The 24043-nt window shown below is 40.5% G+C and overlaps 2 protein-coding genes across 5 annotated transcripts in view; one reads left to right on the top strand and one right to left on the bottom strand.

The window, feature by feature from the left end:
- The window catches only part of LOC144244703 (uncharacterized), a 58557-nt gene extending 52986 nt beyond the window's left edge, over nt 1-5571 (top strand). Inside the window, exons 3-9 of one of the 3 annotated variants that reach the window (XM_077780076.1) lie at nt 474-590; nt 782-960; nt 1415-1537; nt 2040-2160; nt 2854-3351; nt 3584-3718; nt 4815-5571. In XM_077780076.1, coding sequence (XP_077636202.1) covers nt 3088-3351; nt 3584-3670 — 351 coding nt within the window. In that variant the 5' untranslated portion in view covers nt 474-590; nt 782-960; nt 1415-1537; nt 2040-2160; nt 2854-3087 and the 3' untranslated portion in view covers nt 3671-3718; nt 4815-5571. Of the gene's footprint in view, nt 1-473; nt 591-781; nt 961-1414; nt 1538-2039; nt 2161-2853; nt 3352-3583; nt 4421-4814 lie in introns of those variants that run through there. The other 2 variants (XM_077780077.1, XM_077780075.1) reach the window with 2 other exon arrangements.
- Nucleotides 4830-24043, bottom strand: part of HS3ST5 (heparan sulfate-glucosamine 3-sulfotransferase 5) — a 245009-nt gene continuing 225795 nt past the window's right edge. For both annotated transcript variants that reach the window (XM_077780074.1, XM_077780073.1), the window contains exons 4-5: nt 11375-11513; nt 4830-7610 (exon numbers count right to left, since the gene is read on the bottom strand). In XM_077780074.1, the coding sequence (XP_077636200.1) occupies nt 6680-7610; nt 11375-11481 (1038 nt within the window). In that variant the 5' untranslated portion in view covers nt 11482-11513 and the 3' untranslated portion in view covers nt 4830-6679. The remainder of the gene's footprint in view (nt 7611-11374; nt 11514-24043) is intronic.

The following is a 24043-nucleotide window of genomic DNA, read 5'->3' on the forward strand; positions in this document are numbered from 1 at the left end:
ACCATTATCATTAGCTTCTTTCAGCAGGCTTACAAATACAAATATGCCCATACATGTTACATGTGTACTAAATGTGTGTACCTTTTAATTTTAATGCTAATTCCTATTTTTATACAGACTCAATACACGTTACTATTCAAGGTTGATTAAGTACAAAGGGTTGAAATGCAGCCAATAAAACATGATTAGAAAGAGATTAGAAAAAAGTGTTTAATTAAAAAATTGCCTCTGCAAATCCTTTTAGGAAGTAGGCAGACATAAATAATAAATAGAGCCATTTAGAGATTTCTTGACAAGCAGCCCTGGGCTGGAATTCTGGAGGGCTGTATTCTGGTCACACCTCTAATACTGGCTTTTTCTAGTGACCTTTAGTAATTGTTTACTGGATCTTTCACATATTAGGTGATCAATAAATGCCTCTGAATTTCACTAATCCCAGGAGAAAGAATCTCAGGTCTTTGTTTTCCTCGCAGGACAATTTTTAAGGCCATTTGGAGGAGATCCTGGGACCAATTTGAAAAAGAGCCAGATCCTGCTCTGATCTTTGGAGACTTCAGATATTCTGGATCAAGTCTAGAGTCTATGAACTTGTAAGAAGCCCAGAAATATTTTCTTTTTTCTGTGTAAAAACCTTAATGTTAAAGAGATTAAAAAATGTCACATAATTCATACATTGTCATAAACTTATCCACAAGTTACCATTAAATTTTTTTTTTAACCTTCGGAGCTTCAGTGGCGGTGTCCCTGAAGAAATGAAACTTGCTCTGGTTTTAATCACCAGGAAATTGTCTCCGTGAGGGTCATTCTGCCCGCATTTGCCTTTGGGAACTTGCAAGGGGACACATGTCCTTCAGGACTTCTGCTTGCTTTGTTGGGAAGTGCCCTTGGTGACTGATGGTTGCTGCCCCATCACCCTGTGAGGATGAAAGGGCATAACCTGATTAAAAATGCCAGCACTTGGTGAGCACTCCATTTCTCCTTTCTTCTTTTATTTTTAAGTTTATTTACTTATTTTGGGACAGAGAGAGAGAGAGAGAGGCAGCATGAGCATGAGAGGGGTAGAGAGAGAGAGAGAGAGACAGAGAAGGAGAGAAAGAATCCCAAGCAGGCTTTGCGCTGTCAGCTCAGTGCCCAATGTGGAGCTTGATCTCATGAACTGTGAGATCACAACCTGAGCCAAGATCAAGAGCCAGATACTTAACCAACTGAGCCACCCAGGCTCCCCCTCCTTACTTCTTATGATTGTTTTCTGTGGCTGCTGTTCCAAATTACTGCAAAGTTAATGGCTTAAAAACACAGACCTACTTTCACATTTCTGGGTTTAGAAATCCAAGGCAAGTTTCATTAGGCTACAATTAAGGTGTTAGCACCTTCTGGCAGTTCTAGGGGAAACCCATTTCTTTGCCTTTTACAGCTTCTAGAGACTGTCACATTTCTTGGCTTGTGGTTCCCTCCCTCCATCTTCAAAGCCAGCAATGTTGCATCTGTCTGAAAAGGACAGGGAAGGCAGAAATCTGTGCATTCAGAAATGTTGGAGGTGAGCTGCCTCTTTGTAAAGTTAGCAGTCTACTGGGCACCACTCATCCTTGTGGTGGACTGCATTATTTTTTTAAGTTTATTTATTTTGAGATAGCATGCACAGGGGAGGGAGAGAGAGAGAGAAAATCCCAAGAAGGCTCTGCATTGTCAGAATGGAGCCCAACACAGGGTGCAAACTCACGAACTGTGAGATCATTACCCGAGCCCAAACCAAGAGCCGGCCCCTTAACTGACTGAGCCACTCAGGCACCGTGGTCGACTCCTTTCAAAGGGGGATGATGTATGTGTTTAGAAACAGCTCTTTCAGGGGAGCCTGGGTGGCTTAGTCGGTTAAGGTTCCGACTTTCGCTTAGGTCATGATCTCGCGGTTCGTGGGTTCGAGCCCCGCGTCGGGCTCTGTGCTGACTGCCAGCTCAGAGCCTGGAGCCTGTTCCAGTCTGTGACTCCCTCTCTCTCTGACCCTCCCCTGCTCACGCTGTCTCTCTCTCTCTCTCTCCTAGAGGTAAATAAAAACATTAAAAAAAAAAGAAAGAAAGAAACAGCTCTTTCACCAGCATCTCCCAAGATCTCATAGACAGATGTGGTTCACAGACTGAGAAGTGACAGAAGTAGGCCTAGAAGGTACCAAGCATGCCGCTATCTACATGATATCACTGAAAGGGTCTTTCTTCTCTATGAGCTGCCTTTAAATAATAGACACTTGTTCTTAGAATATCAGTCAAGTGCTTTCTATGGGAATGCATGTTGCTATCAGTTCAGTTCTGCCTCTTCAATTCCCCAGTCCATTTAGAATCATTAAGAAGTAGCACTCTTATTCTTAAAAGTTACCATAAGGTGTAATTGGAAAGAAATCTTTGTAAGTGCAAAATATAAAAACAAAACAAAACTGTTTTCGTAGGATGTATAGTAAGGCACCCTTTATTAGAAACTTACCAAATAATCCTATTTTGTCCTAAACTTCATCCTTAGTCTAGCTATAAAGGAAGGGTTTGCTATGAAAATTGATAAACAGAAGCTCGGAGACCTGTGAAACCTACTTAAGAGAACAGACTGTTTTGAAATACTTGAGTAACACCGATTTGGAAAAAAACGCCAATTAAGAGGCTTTTATTTAGTAAAGCAGATGCAATTAGATATTTTTCACTATGTTAGTATAGTTTTGCACCTTATCCATTTGGGAATCATTGCAATGCATTTGCTTGAAAATATTATATACTTTCACCCTGTTAGCCCGAATTGCTAAGCTTTTGCTATATTTAGTCATTTTTAGGGGAAATGTTTTTGGTGAACTTTTCTTGTTTGCTTATACTGTAGACTATTCTCCTGAGTAGAAAATGGCTGCTGAATGTGCGAAAAATACAAAAGTCTTCAGCAGGAAGACACTATTTACGATCATTTGAAATCCTCCATCCCTGGAAATTTCTCAAATTAGGCTCATGAAGGCAATCCAACCTAGCTCACTGCTAATCGGAGAAAGCACAAGCTTATTGGCAGGGCTGGAATTTGGATTTCCCTAATCCTTGGTTCCCACCTTTGCTTCGCAGCAACATGCCTCCAGGGTCCCAGGTAATGCTCCTCAAAGGGCCTTGGGGCCCAGTAGGGCCCTTGTACGAGGTATGGCACCACGAACTGTGCTCTCTCGAGGCCCTGTTGGCCTTGGTGGCAATTAGCGACTGTTCTTGCTGGTCCTTCAACATAAAAGGTGCCAGGTCTCAGATCAGATGTGATTATGCTGGTTTACAAGCCTTTGCTTTATCTTCCATGAGTCCGGGCCCTCATGTCCCAGAGGTTTCCTACACGACAGTGCCGTTGGTAAGAAAAGTGCTTCTGTGAGGTGACTTCAGGTGAGGAGGTGGTGGGCTTGAACCGAAAAAGAGTGTCTAGGGGGCGGTCGGTCTCTTTTTCTCTCTGCTCGCTCAGGACTCTAGTTCCTGTTCGTATACTCGTAATTGGAATTCCTTAGCTTCCAAAGCAGTGTTATTTCACCTTTGGGTCCAGCACAAACTTCACCATTGCTTAAGGTTTTTTTTGTTTCTCTTGGCAGCTAGAGCTGTTTCACAAAGCTGTGTGGTGCCGCCAGCCTCCGGGAGGAATGCAAAGATTTCGTGGTGTAAAAGGAGCAACTTATTAAAGAGAACCCTGGTGGAGCTAACATAATGAGCTGCGGATTTCTCTAGAGGTTTGCTGCCTGTTTGATGACAACAGGAAACACTTTTTAAACAAGAAGGTTAAAAACCTCCAGTGGAAGGATGCTGTGAAGTTATGGGAGTTTTACTTCTCTCTACGGTGCTCGGTCAGCAGTGGCTGTGGCTGGTTTTTCTTTTCAGGGAAATGAAACCTACCTCCAAGACATCTTCCCAGGCCAGGCCTTCTGCTTTAGGTCTCTGTGGGGAGAGGCTCCAAAGTCTAAAACAATTCTCAAAGTTACTTAGAAGCAGAACAATTGGAAATCACAGAGCTTTTTTCTTTTTTTTTTGTGCTGAGCATGATGAAGAAATACTGGCTTATGGAGCCAAAAATAACAAATTAGAAAAGTCAGTATAAGTCAAAGAGAATCTTAGGATAAACTCTGATGTATCATATTGGTAGCATTAGCAAAAATGAAGAAAAACTTGGGAAACTCCTGGGTGGCTCAGTTAAGCGGCTGACTTCAGCTCAGGTCATGATCTCACTGCTCTGGAGTTCGAGCCCCCCATCGGGTTCTGTGCTGACAGCTCAGAGCCTGGAGCCTGCTTCAGATTCTGTGTCTCCCTCTCTCTCTGACCCTACCTGCTCGCACACTGTCTTTCTCTCCCTCACAAATAAATACACATTAAAAAAATTTTAATGAAAAAAAATTTATCACTGATACATTTCTCTTCATTATTTTAAAAAATGTCCTCTGTTTAGGAAAAAAAATCAGTTTGTCTCTTAACTTTTTTTTTAAGTTTATTTATTTATGCTTGAATCCACAAACTGTGAAATCGTGACCTGAGCCAAAACCAAGAGTCAGATGCTTAACCAACCGAGCCACTCAGGTACCCCAAGATTGCCATTTTTCAATTTTATTGGTGGAATTACCTAAGCTAAGATTTTGAAACATCACCGTTCCAATGGGGTATAATTTGATGGTTTCTGGTATATTATGGTATTAGCTGCACAGTATTCTTGGAAGAGTTACAATAGAATTAATGATAACGTGATTATGACCTTGAAGGTAGCATTCGCAGTTTACTCTGATGGCCAGTTGAGAGCTGAGGCACAAGGAATCTAATTGATTTCATTCATGGCTTAAGGGAGAAGAGGTTGGCACTGAGACCCAGACAGTCTCCAGAGTCGCTGCACAGTGAGTGAGAAGCCGGCCTGTCAGCGTGTGCTGGTGGCATGCTGTTCCACGCTGAGAGACCAGCATCATTGCTAATTGAAACAGGAGAGATGATTACTAAGGCTGTAGCTTGAGAAGCAATATATACCAACACCAAAGGGGAAAGGGCTATTTATTTAGGAAAGTTCACCATCAAATCACTGGACAGAGTAAACAACTCATGGAGAAAATCAACACATTACAATCAAAAAGGAACCCACGGTAATTTGCTGATTTCTCTAGCACTCTCAACATGATGTCGAGTAAAACGCCCCTAAACATTTTCTACTGGATAAGCAGCTCTGATTATGAAAAATCCCTCTTTTTGTTCTTGTGGTTGATACCTCTTCCCACTGTTTTCTGCATTGTATTTAAACAGGGTATCTGATGTTAGCAAGCACCCAATTTAGCATTAATTTCTCTGGCTGGAGATATGAGCCATATGTTTATGTTAGTAAGAGCAACACTATGCATTTGATCATTTCTGAGCAGACTGATACATTTTCATCTCAAAGAGGGAGTTCTGAGAGTTTTTATTTTACTTATTTATTTTTTTGGGAGTTTATTCATTTTTGAAGCATCAGCAGCTTTCAGTACAGAGGCCACACATGTTTTCTGATCTTATTTTATTTAATTTCTCTACTGGTCTGACTCTGATTAGAAGTTCAAATAAAACTGTGATTCTTCTAGGCCTTGATTCTGTTAAAGTATTTCCTGTCTCTCTCCCGGCACAGCAGTAAAATTGCAGGTAGATTAATTGTTACAAAGTTGCAGTGGGAGTAGCAGCTAGTATTCTTTGAGGTGGCTGTATTACTAGATTTCCAGATGGTTGAGTTGTTTAATATACTCAACCTCACTCCATAAAAACATTTTCACAAGGGTGCAGAAATGTAACGGAGAAGCGCATCTTTCCAAGCGCTCTCGCATACACACAAACATCTTCGATTCGGGAAGCCAGCAGGGGGCATGTAAAACAAAATGAGGGGGGGAATAAAGGTTGCACATAGAGCAATTTTAATCCATTCCATTTTTAAATACCACAATAAATTTAATTTCCACAATAAATTAAATAGCCATATTCAGTTTACAAAATAGAATTACTTAGTGTGAAACCAGTATTTACAACAATATACATTATGTACATGACATTTCTCTTTGTTGATGTGGGACACGGAAGTAAAAGGACTTAACTTTCCAATGGCTGATTGACATGCTACATGTGACACCATGGTCTCTATGAGAAAACAATAGTGCAAAATCACCACAGGAACTTTGGAAAGGTGTCAGTTTTATGAGATAAGACATTCTTTCAAATAATAAGAAAATAGTATTTTCTGTTTTCGTGGCACCAATTCAGTATCTGAATTAAAGAGCCAGCTTTCCCTTAGAGAAGAAATAACTGAATCCTCTACTTCCTGAAGCTTCACGGCCATTAGTACATTTTCACACATAATCTTTTGGCTTAAATCTATGAAAATGGCGGGCAACAAATTCTGACTCAAAGGAAGACTAACTCTTTGAGAACAGCTGAAGTCATTTTCCCCCAGTACCAACACCGTTTCTTATCCCAGATAGCTTAAAAGATGCAACTACTCAGACAGCAAACTGTTTTTTTTTTTTTGTAAATTTTCAGTAGAAAAAGAACTGATCTTATATTTGGTCACACACTGTGTTATATACAAGTATACATGGAAAAACGACTTGGATAGTTGTGTCTAAGAAAAGTGCATATTTTTAATCTAGGGGAGACATTGTGAGTCTCCAGCCACAACACATAGTGTTATATGACTTATTATTTTAGGGCCAGTTCAATGTCCTCCCAGTGATCTGGTAAAACTTTTGATTGAAAGGGTGAAAAAATTTGCGCAATTTGGTAATGACAGAGGGGTCCACCTCTGGATGAATGCGTCCCTTGCTGCCCGCCAGGCACTTATTAAAGATAATGTTAAATCGCAAGCAGTAAAACCCTCTGGTAGCATTGAAATATAAATTGTATTGACTTATCCTCGGGGGAAGATTTAGGAACTTCTCCACAAGCTGAAGTTCCGGCAGAGGCTCTGTGATGAGGCGATCTCCATCGACAATGTGAAATTGCTCAATTGGAAAGTATTTCAACCACCTTTCCAGATGTTTGGTGTAGATGCTGGTTCTTACCGCCTTGTATTTGGTGTTCACCTCGCAGGTATTCGGGTCTATTGCCAGCTTCTCAAACTTGTAGTATGTTTTGTTCTTCCTCTCCTTCCCCTCTAGCACCTGAGTGTAATCAGAAATAGCTCTTGTGGTTGGCTCCCTGACAATGATCAACAACTTGATGGATGAGTTCATTTTGTAAATCCTTTCCGGAACCTCCTCCGTGATAAAATATGCTGGGCTCTTTTCAATTGTGATTTGCTGCGGGTAGGAAAAAGGCATCTTTTTCCTATACCACTCAATTCCCTTGGCATAATTCTCATCATTGTCAAAGAAGTGGATTTCTTGAGAGGCCTTGACCACTGCTGGATGGAGGTTCAGCATCTCAAGCAGGGCCCTGGTACCTCCTTTCCTCACCCCAATGATAATGGCCTTGGGGAGCTGCTGGACCAGGTCATGAAGGCGGACCTGCTCCTTGGAAGTATTGCCCTTCCGGAACTCGTGCAGCAGGCCCCGCTTAAACTGCAGGGCGCGGAGAGGGAATTCGGCCTGGCTGCGTGCTCCGAATCGTCCTTCGATGGGGCAAATGGGTTGTAGCCTGAAAGCAACAGAAAGAGGCTCTTAGAAGTTCATTGCAACTAACTTGTCCTTTTTCTGCTTCCCTAGTCAGAGGAAGACTTTAAACGCATAAATAAAACTACTGGTTCCCAGCCCGCTGCAATCCATAATGAACATATGTTTGGGAAATTTTATTTTAAGCAACCCTGTATTAAATGGAGCACACATAATTGATGGGATTATTTTTATTAGTGCTCCTTAAAATTTTTATTCACCAAGCACTTAATTGACTAAAGCATGTACTTATGTTCACAGTACAGGACAGACAAGCCACACTGGCCATACTAATAGCCTTTTAACAGCCCACAGTTAGCGTCGTTTAGAAAACATGAGAGGCAGAAGATTATAACCTTCAGCTGGGAGGCTGAAGGGTGGCTAGGAGGCCATGTCTTTTGGGTTTCATGTGGTAGTATTTTCTGGCAGCTCTCAGCAAAAGTCATGTGGCTCTTAAAAATCCCTGAGATAGAATCTGAATAGAGGTCCCAGGCTCTGCCCGTGGCTATTGGTATCATCAACCTGCAAAAATCCAATCTTGGCACTTGCTGAGCTTTTCATTCTAGGAGAATTTCTGCCCTTGGCCTTAGGGACAGTTAGATAAGCACTCTATTTCTTCTGCTTCTCTTTGTCTTTCTATCTAAAGGGGTCAAGATTCTGTTTCTCCTTTGCTGAATGTAGGAACATGCCATCAGCAAGTGCTGTCTATCACCTACCACCCCTGGGACCAGAAATCAACAAGCCTTTGGCAGGGCCAGAAGCCTCAAGTCCTTGCTGCCAAGCCCATGTAAATTAGGCACTCAGGCTCATGAAGGAAGGAATGCAATGGATGGAGGTAGAAAGGAGGGTGTCCACTTTACCATTGCCCTAAATCATGAACAACCACCTAAATCATGAACAACCCTAAAGGCTCTTTTCAGAGAGAAAGCTGTGGTAACAATCATAATGGTATTAGACCAGGCTCACTGCTTGATTTGGCATGGCCAATAAATATGAATGGCAAGTTGAGCTTGCTTTTTGGTAACAGTCTGGAATCTAGCCAAAACTCATTATAACATCTCTAAGTTTATCTGAGAAGGCATTTTAGCCCTAAAGGGTGTAGAATTAGTCAAAACAGCTGTTAAACCAATCCTCTAACTGAAGCTTCTAGTTACCCTAATTACTTGGAGTCTATGTTCCCCTCTCTGTGGCAATGAGGCTGTCTCTTGCTTTTCCCAATGGACCCTATTATACCATTCTTAGCTCCTGTGATGTTTATAATTAAAGGGAAAAGAGAAAAACTTTGCTAAGGCATTCTGGAGAACTGAGGGGAAGGGCTTGTTTAAACATCTATCTGTCACAATGTGTATGGAAAATCGCATTCATATATTATTTGTGGTGTTTGTTTTTTTGTGATTTTAGAAACAACTCATACTCATTGTGGAAAACATGAAAATATGGAATACTTTAAAAAAATGGGGCTTACTATGTTTAATATTTTAGAGAAACATGAATTTTGTTTTTATAAATTTGTTAACAGGATTAATATGCTAGAGTTCTAAATGGAAGATATAAAAGTAGCAATACATATGTAGTCAAAGATATTTTTAATTGTCACATTGATTGGGATATCACAAATTCATCTTTTAGCTCTTCTTGGGTTCTGATTCAAATTTAAGCCCTAATTCCCTAAGGCAGCCATCAAATGTAAAGGATGGACTTCTCTGTGCGTCCAGAATGAGGCTAGTGCCATCCTTGGGAGAACTGAAGAAGTAGTCAATCAAATCCTTTTTTGTAAAGACTTAATTCTCATGCAGAACTCTGACTGAGAGGCTGAAATGGGCTCTGGCCTGTTAGAACTGGAAAAGAATTCCCCCACCTTTAGAAAGGGCCATTTTCCTTCTTTTCCTTCCTCTTTCTACCTTCTACCTTGGGAGCTCGTAGCCTGCAGAACAGTTGCTTTTTTGACTTCCTGACTCACAATAGGAGAAAATATATTATTTCCATTTTCTGAAGAGTAGATTCTCTGCCTGGGCCTCAGACATGGGAAAAACCTGGAATCTTGGGCCCAGGAAGAGCCGGAGAACTAACGGAGCTCAGCCTCCTCCCAAAGAGCAGGGTCTTCTGTTACTGAAGAATAGACTAAGTCAGTGTGTGCCAATTTTAGACATGATCTGTTCCAACTCTCGAATGAGAGTTTTGGGAAAGCCTACCAAGCAATTCAATTCCTTATAAAAGCTACCCCAGGGGCGCCTGGGTGGCTCACTCAGTCGGTTAAATGTCTGACTTTGGCTCAGGTCATGATCTCGCAGTTCATGGGTTCGAGCCCCGTGTCGGGCTCTGTGCTGGCAGCTCAGAGCCTGGAGCCTGCTTTGGATTCTGTGTCTCCCTCTCTCTCTGACCCTCCTTTGCTCCTGCTCGCTCTCTCTCAGAAATAAATAAAACATTATAAAAAAAGCTACCCCATTAGAGACTGGAGGCCAAGTTAAAAATGAATAGAATCATCAACTAAATGACTAATATGTTAATAATCATTGGATCAATTACTCAATAAAAAGAAAATGATCGGAAGCTAACTAAGGGTATTGGGAAGACCTTGATGTGAAAATTCCATTAGGGACATAGGACAGTGGTGCCCACCTCAAAACTTTTCACTAATAACTAAGTACTACTTTAGAAAACTACTTGAAGTCAGTAATAGGCCTGGTAATACTATTTCCTATAGTTAGCAAATCAGTGAGTGGGAAGTTTACTTAGGAATTTTGAATTGAAAAGCAAATGAGGGGCTCACATTATCAAAATTGACACTGGCTGAAGGAAAATAAAACCACTGCAATATTATTTGGTAAATAGCTAATTGATAAGACTTAGAGATTAGAAAAGGATAACTATAAGGAAGATAGTTTAAAGTATGGCCGCATTTTCATGGAAAATGGGAACTGAATTTATAGACAACGTGCCTCAGTCTTTCCAGTGCAAGAATTAATTTTAAAGGGCAAAGAAGGAAGCTTTGCATTTCAGAAATTAATGTCTCTGTCCTTTCCAATCATACCAAATGTGGGACAGTCCAGAGGTACTCAATGTGAAGCCAGCTGATATTGCTGGGACTTCTGTAAGTCAGTATCATCTCTCAACTGTGTGCTTATTTAGAGCCAAATGCTAGCTCTGTAAATTTCCTTTCCATGGATTTTCCATTGTTTTCTGGGCAATTACTTTGAGCAGCAGCCTTCTCATCGGATAGTTTCAGCTCCTGGAAACCAGACCTAATTAACATGGTTAAAACTCCCAAAGCCTGCAGCCATCTTTCCAAGGCAATGGCTTCCAAACTTGATGAGCTACTTTACAGGCTCATACAAAATCTTAGCTCTTGTAGTAGCACATTAATTGTTCACTCATAAATTTCAAAATGAAGATAAATAAATATAACGTCACCATTTTGCTATGGCTAGAGGTCGACAACCAGATGCACACACACGGCACTGAGCTCTCGTAAATGACATTTTTGCTGCTTTATCCCTTCTCTGAAAACAAATTGTCAACGCATACAGAATACAAATGGATCTTGACGAACACCTTGGTTTGAGCAACTTGGATCTATCTCTCTCTTTTTTTAAGGCTTAATAAATCAAAATCAATACTGCAGAAAAGCATGTTTCTTGGGAATTTTGAGAGAGGAAAACAAATGGATGGGTTTAAGATTATGTCCTAGGGAAGTTTAAATCAAGAGACACTTGAAGTCACATGGGCATAAGTATGTGTTCAATTACCTACCTATCCAAGCTCCCAACTCTGGCGACTAGATACAGGAGACTCCCAACGGCAAGACTTCCCAGCACCAGGAGCTTCTGTCTCAGCCACGCCTGCTGTTTGAATAGCATGGCCCTCCATCAACCTTCAGGACTTCTGCAGCCTGAGAGACAAGGGATAGAAGGGCACTCATCAACGGTCATCTCTAATAGGCTCTGTGCATTGTCACAGAGCCTCGGGAGGGTGGGAGTACAGGCTGTACAGGAAGTGATGCTTCACGAAGAAAAGATCCCATACCAACCTTGAATATGTTCATGATATAACAGGTATTTACCAAAACGTGTCTTCCTTTTCATGGCCCATGTTATAAGAGCAAATACTAAACTACTGGGAAGAGGGGCACCTGGGTGGCTCCATCAGTTAAGCATCCGATTTAGGCTCAGGTCATGATCTCATGGTTTGTGCGTTCAACCCCCGCATCAGGCTCTGTGCTGACAGGGCAGAGCTGGAGGCTGCTTCAGATTCTGTGTCTCCCTCACTTTACCCCTCCCTTACTCATGCTCTGTCTCTCTCTGTCTCTCCCTCTCTCCAAAGTGAATAAACAATAAAAAAAGTTTTTTTTTAAACAAGGGGGAAGACTAACTAGACAGAACCGGTTAGGCAACTGTCAACGTAAATTAAAATGCATATATTATAACATATGCTTTGTTTTTGTTTTCACAGTGGAGTGAGTGACACAGAAAACTGAGTCATTTTTTTTACTTTTTTTCGCTTCAGCTACCAAGTTTCATAAGCTTTTTCCTTAATTTCTTTTTGCTTTGTCTTTTGAGGCACATGATGCCTCCCTTATTTCTTAACATTAGGCGATCTTCTCCTTGTGCATTTCCTATGGCCCGTATAGTTTGATGATTCTTCCACACCCAAGTTCTTCTGTCCCTCACCTGTTTTTGGTTATTCGCCCATCAAGTCCAACCTCTTCTTGAAAGCGTGGGCCCTTCCTTCCGAGGTCCCAGGTTGGAGAGTCAGCTCCTGTCCTTATTATTACTCCCCAGCACCAGCCAATGTGCCCCTCAGGCCAGCCTCTTTACTGCCTCTCACACCTCTTCCGCTCTCATCTATGTGCTTTTGTCAGCTTCTTCACTGGCTTTCTGGCATTTCCTCCACGACGCTCAGATCCCGTGAATGCCTTCCTGGGGAGGGTGATCCTGGTGGATGTGGATTTTGGGGGGGCGGGGAATCCCAATACCTTGCCCATTGGTGAGTAGGAGTGGGTCAGGTCCATCGTGTAGACAATTACAGGAACAGAGGGTAAGCACTGGCCTTAGGGCTAATACTGGAGAGACGCTTGCATGTGGGGGGGGGGTGAGGCTGTAAAGCTACCTCATGGCCGCACTCTGCTCATGGTTGGCAGGCAGGAAAGAAAAGGACTGAGGATACGAAGGCTGCAGTGGAATTAGCCCAAGATTTAGGAGAATGTCACAAGGAAACTCTCGAGCCCTCTACTGCAGTGCACGTGTCATCTGGTAAATGGTAGGTTATAAATCCTGACTGAATAGGAGGCTACTATTTTTTCTACCGCCACTGAGGAGCTTTCATTCTCAAAGGCTCCAATACTCCACCTATAGACTGTCCTTTTATGAGAAGTCCAGGTGTTACTATGGAGGTTTTGCTCTGTGGGATAAGCTGCTCCTGCCGGTCCAGCTTATGTCTGAGATGCCTTAACTATACCCCCTGGGGGCTTCTTTCTTTGGGAAGCCTCATTCTTCAAACATTTGTTTACACTGCCTCCTCAGCCCATTACACAGCTTACTAAGGTGCTGAGGAGAACTACAATTTTTATTCGAGAGCTCAGCTAACTTGAATGAGTCGTCCATGATGGAGTGCAAAGACCACTGGATTAGGAGCCAAAGACGTTGAGTAACATGTTGGCTTAGTTTTATGACTGAAACTCTGAATTTTGGTATCCTCATCTGTACAATGAAGATAATGATGTCTATCTCACAGGGTTGTTATGACAAGAGCCTTCAGTAAGATAATGTGGGATAGAACTTCATGAATATCTGGGCACTTTACAAAAATGAAGATGTATTTGTTCTTACAATGCTTTTTAAAGAGGAAGAGAATATAATAAATGTAGTTCTCATTAATAGTGTAATTGGATTGTGGAAAATGTAAGCCTATTTTGAAGATAAATAACTTTTAATGGAAATTACTGTGAAATAGGAGTATGGTAACACTATATTCTCTCCTCAAAGCAAGATGGCAAAATAGAGAATTGCCAAAAAGAGGGACAAAAAATTAACACTTATTGTGTTCAATTGAAATCTCTTGGAATTTTTGAGAAATGCGGAAGCCAAATCAGTAGTTTCTAAAGTCTCCAGGACACAGGAAGTGAAATCTCGTTTTGTTCTGTAATCAGTCTCAGACTGTATACTAGGAGCCAGTACCCTCACAGCCCCTGAGTCAATCCTGCTCAGGGAGCCAAAGGTATTTGGTGAATTTAACATTCAAGGTGTCTCTTTGGTTTCCCATACCATGATGAAGTTCTTGAGGGCCTGCTGGGGTGGGGTCTTAAAAGCTGGGAGTTGTTGCTCTTGGGCCTGAAGATACAAGCCAAAGAGAAGCCACACCATCTGATTTTTACCAAAAACAGCATTAAACTGGGGAGAAGGTTAAATGCTCCAAAGTTCCTTCCTTTTGGCTATGCCAATTTTAATGAATATTTTATTGTATTGTTATTCTTTTAATGTTTATTTACTTTTGAGAGGGAGAGACAGAGAGCTTGAGCAGGGGAGGGACAGAGAAAGAGGGAGACACAGAATCCGAAGCAGGCTCCAGGCTCTGAGCTGTCAGCACAGAGCCTGACGCAGGGCTCGAACTCATGAACCATGAGATCGTGGCCTGAGTTGAAGTCAGCCGCTTAACCGACTGAGCCACCCAGGCACCCCTTAATGGATATTTTAATAATCTCATATCACGGCAGTCATACTGGTAATAGACAATGTATATAAAATTTTTAAAGATTTCAAAAATTTATTATTTCTTTTTATGTACAGAGAAAGGTTAAAGACCTACAGTGACATTTAAGGCCCCCTTCATCTCCAGTTTTTAATCTCTCAGTGTTTCTCATTTGGTGTGCCAAGAATAGCACAATTAGAGTTTCTCCAGACTACTAAAGCTTTAATAGACATGGTATCTTAGCTGAACAAAGCATAGTATCTAAATAACAGAGTACGTGTCCAGAAACGACAAATTGTATAGACATCTGGCTGTTTCTTCAAAGCAGCACTAAGCAAAGAAATGATTCCCAGGCTGAAACAAAGAAATAAGGGAACTCAGAAATAATAATAATAAAGATATGTTCAAGTGCTGCTCAAAAGCTTGTAGATATGGCTCCCATAAGCCCCTTGGAACAGTAAAAGCAATAAGAGAAACAATAGCAGCCAAGTTCATTAAAAACAACCAAACTCGCATAGCAGAATTATTCCAAGGAATCATAACTGTCTTTTGAGTATTAGCTCATTTAGTAGTAGCAGCCTTATGAAGTGGATAGGAACTACGTGTATCGAGCATACTCTCTCTGTTACTTTCTTCCACATTTATCATCTCATGTTATACACTGGAACTGTGAAGTATTATCTATTTTATTTTTTCTGATGGAAGCCGAAGAGCAGAGAGATGAGCAGATTATTTACTCAAGGGCACGTGGCTGGTAAATGCAGAAGGAGAATTTAAATTCAGAATTATCTGACCCCAAAGAATGTGGCCCCTTGATTGCCATGCCACTCACAGAACTCTGGACGCTTATCCGGGAGACTCTTAATAAACACTTGCTCATTGATTGATGAGAGCAGACAAAACCATTTAACTCTACCCAAATTACCTGCCATTGAACCTTGAAGTGGAAGATGGGGAGGTAAAAAAGTAAAAAAGAAAAAGAGTTTCCTTGCAGGGGCAGGCAACAGGGGCATTTGGGATGGTTTGGACCTGATACAACGAAGGAAAAGTATTAGTAAGCGATGATAACGATGTTGAAAAATGAAAGGTGCTGTTCTTCCAGAAAAGTAATGTTTTTAATACTTTACAAAGTGGTTCTCATATTCACCATATCATTTCTTTTCTATTTTTTTTTGGTTGCTATGTTACCTACAACTTTTTATTATTCTCTTATAGTCCTTTTAGGTTTTTATCTTGCAGAGATGGAGAAGTGAGGTCACTTCTAGCATATAATGTCATTCACTGATTATTTATTTTAAAATATGTATGTATGTATGCATTCCCAGTATAATTAACATACGGTGTTATATTAGTTACAGGTGTATAATATAAGTGATGCAACGATTCCATACATTTCTCAATGCTCATCCCGATAAGTGTACTCTTATTCGCCATTACCTATTTCATCCACTCCCCCTAGCCTACCTCTCCTCTGGTAACCATCAGTTTGTTCTCTATATTTAAGAATCTGTTTTTTTTGTTTGATTCTTTGTTTCTTTGTTTTGTTTCTTAAATCCCTCATATGAGTGAACTCATATGGTATTTATCTTTCTCTGATTGATTTAACATTATACTCTCTAGACCCATCCATGTTGCACATGGTAAGATTTCATTCTTTTTTTTTAATGGATAATATTCCATTGCGTATCTATACCACATCTTTTTAAAATGTTTTTTAAATTTATTTTTGAGACAAGTTGGAAACCAACTTGACAATAAACTATTAAAAAATAAATGTATTTTTGAGAGAGAGAGAGAGACAGACAGACAGACAGAACATGGGTGGAGGAGGGGCAGAGAGAGAGAAGGAGACACAGAATCTGAAATCTGAAGCTGGGTCCAGGCTCTGAGCTGTCAGCACAGAGCCAAATGTGGGGCTTGAACTCTGGAACCACGAGATCATGACCTGATCTGAAGTTGGATGCTTAACCAACGGAGCCACCCAGGCATCCCTATACCATTTCTTCTTCTTCTTTTTAAATATTTATTTATATTGAGAGAGAGAGAGAGAGAGAGCGCATGTACACAAGCAGGGGAGGGGCAAAAAGAGAGGAAGAGAGAGAAAACCCATGCAAGCTGCATGCACAGTGCGGAGCCCAAATTGGGGCTTGATCTCACAACTGTGAGATCATGACCTGAGCCAAAACCAAGAGTTGGAGGCTTAACCAGCTGAGCCACCCAGGTCCCCCCAAACCCAGGAAGTAGAAACTAACCTGCTATGCACCTGCTTTGTGGTCATGGGTAAATCATTTAACCTCCCAGATCTTTTTTTTTCCCCCACCCAGGAAACAAAGGGCTTTCAAAGGATGAGTTCAGCAATCCCTTCTGGGTCTAAAGTTCTCTCATTCTAAGGGATTCTACCAGCAGAGCATTAAATGCATGTTCTTATGATGACAGATTAATGTATAAGGAAGTAAAGACAATTGCAGTGTGGGGAAGTTAATGCCTGAAGTAAATCTCAATTTTTCTTATTATCCCCCAGTTTTAAACAGTTGGACCCCTTTCAAGATGGCTATGCCATATTACATTGCCGATCACCATGAAAACAGTCCTCTCATTCTAAGACATGAAATTTCTTTGAAAAGGTACCGACACTATAAAAGATCCTACTGATTAGCTTTCAATTTTCCCAGCTGTCAGAAAACCCATAGGAATCACATTTTGAAAAAATTAACCAAGGGCAGCTGAGGAAGATTGTCATAAAGAATTCGCTTTTCTCCTATTATAATGATCACATAAGAGAGCTGTAATGAGAAAGAAACAAATGAAGAGGGGCACAAGAACAAGGGCATGGAAAGCAGTGTTCTGCATGTGTCAAGTCCAATGTGGAGATAGGGTGTAGATTAAGAGGAAAATGGACACCATTTGTTAGTAGATTAGGCAGAAAATATATCAGTCAGGATGCTCATAATTGCTCTATCAAATGGCTGAGGAAGCTATTTAGCTCTTTGTTTCTTCAGCTAACCATGAAGGGTCAATGTTAGAAATGAAAAGGAAAAAAGTTGATAAATGATACCGAACTGTAGAGTTTATTACTGCACTGTGCTCAGTGCTTATGCTCCTGGGAAATACTGCAGGAGCAGCTTTGAGCAAATTCCAAATTTTCAAATGGGTTCTCCATTTCTTCCCTCCATTCAGCTTTTGATATCATGCATACATAATTTATCACACACAGCTACCATTATTGTGTTAGCTTGAGTAGTCCTCTGGCTCTCTGTCTGCAGGAAGATACTCATTTTGCATTTGTAATTATCGAACTTAAAAGGAGCCAGTTAATTCTGCTTCTGTTCAGGGGTCTCATTTAGTAGAATGATATCATAAGGAAGGAGATGGGAACTGACTTTTATTTTGGCATAGAATTCCAATTACTCTTATTTTCAGTATCTCCTTGCTGTATGTAACTAATGTTTATAGAAGAAGGGTGTCTTCCCCCTAAAGTTTTTTTTTTTTTTTTTGATTCATTAAATAGTTGTTGGGAGTTTAGTAAACTGTCCTGTTGGTGAGTTTAGAAGTAGAATCTTTCCTTCTCTAATCTTCTATTTATATAGAAAAGTGTGAGTTGGAGAGGCGACAAGTATACTGGTATTTGAGTTAGTATACATTGTCCAGGCAGGTCATTCCAGCACTTTGGGCTCATGCTGTTAAAAAGGTCAAGTTAAGTGGATAAGCCCTGCCTTGTATAGTGAGAGTCAATTTTATAGTAATATTAGTTCTACTTGTCACACCCAGTAAAATCAAGTGTAATATTCAGTACCTGACAGAAAGTCAATTTCTAAATCTTACTTCCTTTCTCACAAATGTTTTGTTTTTGGTGAGGATCAAAGAAATAATGTATATAAAATGTCCTTTAGTGCCATAACTAAATTAAAAATATGGTGGGATTTTTTTCATTAATTTTTATTTGACTGGAATGCTGATTATCTTTTCTCTGCAGTGACTTTTCCTCTCTTTTAATCTCCATAATACTAAGCTATATATTTCTTTTATAATGACTGAAAATGATGCCAATTTAACATTAAACATTTTAAGTGAAGAATTAAACCATTAGTAGACTGATTACACATAAATATGAATGTACATGTTTAAGTAATGAAGTTAGACCCAGAAAATTCAACATGTTCATTTAAATTTAAGGAAATTTGAATGGGCACAACCTCCTTAAACCTTTACAGAAAGATTTTCTATTCTCCACTTAAACATCATAAAAGCACAATTCGTAACACTACTATCCATTTGTGTGGCATTTTATAGTTTTTAAAGTTCAAGCTTAAACATTATTTTACTGGATTTTCACAAGAAAGACATGAAGGACACAATGCCTGCTTTATTCTCCATTCTATAGATGAGAAAGCCAATGTCTGGCTCAGGTGGTGCCCAGGACCACGTAGCTAATGAATGGCAGAATTCAAAATAAAATATAGCTGTCTCAAACCTCAGTACTTGTGCTAGAAAAATTCATCCTCTTCCTGTGAAGATCTGGCATTAATTTTATTAGCAGGAATAGATGCTCACTCATTAGTGCAAATCTAATCCTGGATGCCACAAGTTTTGAAAGAGTGCTAAAGTAATTTTTGTTAAAGTATACGACTTGGAAAAAAGGAAAGAGCTATAAAGTAATTTGGAATGAACAAGTGTTTATATTCTTTCTGTGTCTCTCTGATTGGATCATCAGCAGTGCCTGTCAGAAAAATATCCTGGTAAGATAAGGGTTATGATAGATTCATCAAGAATAGAAAAAAGGGAAATAAATCAGTTAACCGAATAATTCCTTAGCATAACAATCATCATGTCACTTGCGAATTTAGAATATTAACTCCAATCACCTTCTCCCAACCCACATGTATTATTTTTGGTCAGGATTTTCATTCTAGCCTGATTCCCCAACACCTTTTAGAGCACACAATATTTTTATTATTACTCTTTGGCACAGTTATTGTTGGTTTAGGTTTATCTACATTCATTAATATCATCAGACACTAATCTTTTTTATTGGTGCCCGTTTTATTGAAACGTAATTCACATACCATGCAATCCACCCATTTAAAAGTATAAATCCAATGGATTTTGGTATACTCTGAGTTGTACAACCACCACTACTACCAAATGAAGAACACGTCTCCCACCCTGGAAAGAAACACCACTGTGGAGCGCCCCCCACCACCTCTGTATCCCCATCTCCCCCGCAGTCCTAGTCTACCACTGATCCACTTTTTGCCTCACTCTGCCTTCTTGCATCTCATTTTCCTTTTGCCGGAAGTACACTTTCCTCCAATTCAGAAAACACAAGTTGTGACATTTCGTATCAAAGGCAGAAATAGTTCCCTCAATTTTTTTCTTCCCAAAGGGAAAAACAGGTCCTACTTCTTTCTTTCTTTTAGCAGTTTTGTCTTAGGATGATCTAATTTCTGAAGCATTCGTTAGCTGTTGAGACTAGTAGTGAGTTGAAACTCAGTTTAAAATAAATAATTACTGAAATGTTCTCTTCCAAATTTAGTTTTTTAAAAAAACATGTTTTAAGATGTTTAGTGTTCAGTAAAGAGCTCTTGGGCTAGTAATCACCTCCAGAACATAAAGGAAATAGGAAGCGGTAAAGCAGTCAGCACCGGGATGCACGAGGGCCATGTGCTGAGATGTCATAATAAAGCTCTTGTCTACAGAGTGGTGTTAAAGAACAACCGACACTAGCTAATGGTGGTAAAGACAGATTTTATTCGATACTATTATTGCAGCCACGGGAGAGACCTCAGTATAGAACTGAGCTCAATTCTGATTGGTCGAGGTGACTGGGAGTTTTAAAGGGAGGATGAGAGTGGGGATGGAAGAGAGAGGGGGCTCTAGCAGAGAGAGGAAAGTGAAAAATTACAGAGCAGGAAGCGGTTGCTTACTGTGATTAAGCCATCTGGGCTTGTTAATTGGTGCTTATTGGGAGGAGAAACAAGCTTCTTATATCTTCAGGACAGGAGATAGTTTTTGCAAATTGGAACAAGGCACCCAACTTCCTCTACCCAGAGACTGGGAAACACAAGAGTGAGAGCTACCTCCCTGGAGGTTTGCATTTCTGGGTCCTTAAGTAGACAGTTCTGGGTGGTAGATTTATATCTCAACGGGTGAAGAGAAAGGCTTTATAAGTTCTCTAAAGTAACTGCTTTAAGAGGGAATTCATGGGCATATGGCAGGTTTGGGCTGGAATAAACAGTAAATTCTATTGACAGCCCTGGGCTGTTGCAGGCAGGCAGTTTAAGGAGGGCACCTTAGGCACATGGCCTTAGGCTTTCAGAAGCTGTGTTAGAGTTCGTGCAAGTCTTTTAGTGTGTGTATGTGTGTGTGTGTGGTGGAGGGGATGGGAAGGGAGGGTGGACCAAGTCACTAGGGCTGTGTGTCTGCAATTCTTAGAGACTATGGTTGAGGCTTTAGTGACACGAGGGGTCCGAGGAAGCTGACTGGAGTTTAGTCAAGGAGAGAGCGTTCGCCAGTGACTTCCATGTGATAGGTAATGAATGGGTCATGCACTGAGCACTTGTATGAATCCTACGGATGTTTTGACTTTTGGAATCCAAAGTTCCAAAATTTTCTCGGATAATCATTAAGAGTAATAGTGGTGGATCTTACTTACTGGGCACTTAGTATAGCCAGTTGCACTAAGTTAATATTTGAGGATTAAGTACTCAACATCCATGATCCCTTTTAATGGCTCTGCGAAGTTGGTTATTGTCATACTCATTTGTCATACTCATTTGCCATTTAAAAAAACTTGCCCAAGTGGCAAAGAATCAAGTGGCAAAGAGTCAAGAATCTTATTAATTCTAAGCCTGGGCTCAAAAAAATATTGTTTTAGTTTTAGTCTGGTTATCATCATAGCATGCATCTTCCCCTTACTAATTAGAGACACTGTTACTATTGTTATTGTTTATACAATAAACATTTGGATTATTACCTTTCATTTGAAATAGAACTGCCTTTAGGAAAAGTCTTTAGGTGAAAATGAACTGGCTTTGTGTTTAAATATGAACATCTATTTTCACGCTTATTTTTACAAGGAAGTCTGGGTATAGAATTCAAGGGAAGTGGTTATTCTCTTGAAGCACATTCTATTAAATATATTATACCGCTGTCTTTAGTTTCCATTGGTGCTGATTTAAATTGACAATCAAGCTGTTGGTTCTTTTTGTTTAAATTTTTAAAAAATGTTTTTATTTATTTTTTAGAGAGAGAGAGAAAGAGAGACAGCATCAGCAGGGGAAGGGGCAGGTAGAGAGAGGGAGACACAGAATCTGAAGCAGGCTTCAGGCTCTGAGCTGTCAGCACAGAGCCCGACATGGGGCTCGAACTCATGACTGTGGGATCATGACCTAAGCTAAAGTCAGACAATTAACAAACTGAGCCACCCAGGTGGCTTTTAAGATCTTCTCTTTCACTTTGGTGATCTGTAGCTTTACTATAGGTCTTGCTGTAGAAGAAACCTTTTTATTTATCCTAATTGGAATTTACTAGGTTCCCTGGTTCTCAGAATTCATATATATGATTTCAATAACTTTGGGAAAATATAGGAATAATTATCACACTGAGTACTCCTCTTTTATGTTATTTCTACTACGTTCTGAAACTCTGATGAGATTTATGTTAAACCTTCTCATTCTAGTCTCTAAAACTCTTAACTTACGTTTTATATTTTCTGTTCTGCTTGAACAGAATTCTAGTTCATTTCTTTTTCTTTTTTCTTTTTTTTTTTTCNCCCTGATGTTATTCCTGCAACTATGTTTTGCAGACTGCAGTTCAGGTTGCTAATCAGTTGACCATAGGATAAGGAAATCATTTAGGTGGGGCTAATTCAATTAGATGAGTTCTTGAAAAGTGGAAGGCTCTTTTCAGCTAGTAGTGTAGAGTCCCAGCAAGCCGAGGATTCAACATGCTGCTGCAGGCTGGGAGGTGCAAGGGCTCTGAGAGCAGCCTCGAGGAACTGAGGGTGACTTCTGGCCGCAGCCGGGAAGAACAGGTGACCTCATTCCTACGACTACAAGGAACTACATTCTGCCTACCCCAACAATGAACTTGGAAGCAGAGTCCTCCCCACAGTCTCCAGATAAGAGCCCAGTCAGCCTGACAGCTCGATTTCAGCCCTGTGAGAGGCTCCACAGACCATCCAGCTGAACCACCTGGACTTCTGACCTACAGAACTGTGAGCTAATAAATCGGTGTTGTTTTATGTTACCATGTTTGTGGTGATTTGTTACGAGGCATTAGAAAACTAAGGCAGGCATAGTTCTCTGTCATCGGTAGCTNTTTTTTCTCCCCCCCTGAAGCTTCCTTCTCACCAAGCACTGGGTGCCAAACAGCAAAAGCTCACCTTCAAGAGCTATATTGTACCCCTAACAATGCTGGCTCGGATGCTCAAACTTTCAACGGGGACGATAATGCAATTGTGTTTGCTATTGGCGAGAAAAGGCCAATTTAGTAAAATGTCGAATACTTTTCGGTGAAAAGGCAGATCATTACATCTGACACCAAGTCAGTACTCTGAGTTATAACGTGCAAGCTGCTGTCTCCATATCATTCTCTTAGAAGCTGACCCCTTTGCATCTTTTTCTCAAGCTAAAGCCATGTTCCCTGACATACCTGTGGGCTCTGGAAGTGACTTCTCTCCCTGAAGATGCTCCGTCTCTGCAGCACAGTGAACACTTTAGCTAGAGGTTGACCTTTCCCTACCCCCAATTTCTCTTTCACCTTTCCAGCTTCATTCCTTCTTTTTAAAATTTATTTATTTATTTAAGTATTTACTTATTTTGAAAGAGAGAGAGAGGGAGCATGCATGTGCATACCAGCAGGGAAGGGACCAGGAGACAGGGAGAGAAAATCCCAAGTAAGCTCCATGCTCAGTGCAGAGCCTGATGCAGGGGTTGATCCCATTAACCATGAGATCATGACCTGAGCTGAAATCAAGAGTTCAGTGCTCAACCGACTAAGCCACCCAGAAGCCCTTCCAGGTTCATTTCCTGTGATATGCCCACACAGACCCTAACTTTGGCAGATACTTTCCTAATTTTCCTTATGTTCTTCCTTTCACTCTTCTATTTCTACTTGCAGACACTGTACTTCTCTTCCAATATTCAACTCAGGTGTCACTTCCCCCAAGAATCTTTTCCGAGATTCTTCCAGACAGAATTGTGTATTCCCTCATTTGGGAATGTTCCCAAAGCATTCAAAAACAGTTTTTGTGCTCTGCTGTGTACATGTCCACTCTTCCCATATTATGGTCTTACAACTGTCCATATAACTATAAAACCCCAGAGCTGGCACAGTTCATTATTAGATGTTTGATCCACATCTATAAAATTAAGGATCGAGTCTAATGACAGAAGCAAGATAATTGGGAATATTTCTGCTTTTCCCTTAAATGTGTGAATTGGCCTGTTGCTCGTTACTTTCTGCTTCCATTGGACTGTGTGGACTTGATGTTGCTCTCAAACTTGTGTCATCTGTGAGTTGACCACCACAATCACTTCAGACCCAGATAATTTCAATAAGATCAATCTCTCTGTCTTCTATACACATGCATACATACTCCCTCCATTCCTACATACTAAAACTTTATTCAGCTGCCAAAAAAAATTTGGGGTGCCTGGGTGGCTCAGTCAATTAAGCGTCCGACTTTGGCTCAGGTCGTGATCTCACGGTTCGTGGGTTCGGGCCCCACATCGG

This window comes from Crocuta crocuta, unplaced genomic scaffold (assembly GCF_008692635.1).
Source record: "Crocuta crocuta isolate KB4526 unplaced genomic scaffold, BGI_CrCroc_1.0 scaffold147, whole genome shotgun sequence".
Classification (NCBI taxonomy): domain Eukaryota; kingdom Metazoa; phylum Chordata; class Mammalia; order Carnivora; family Hyaenidae; genus Crocuta; species Crocuta crocuta.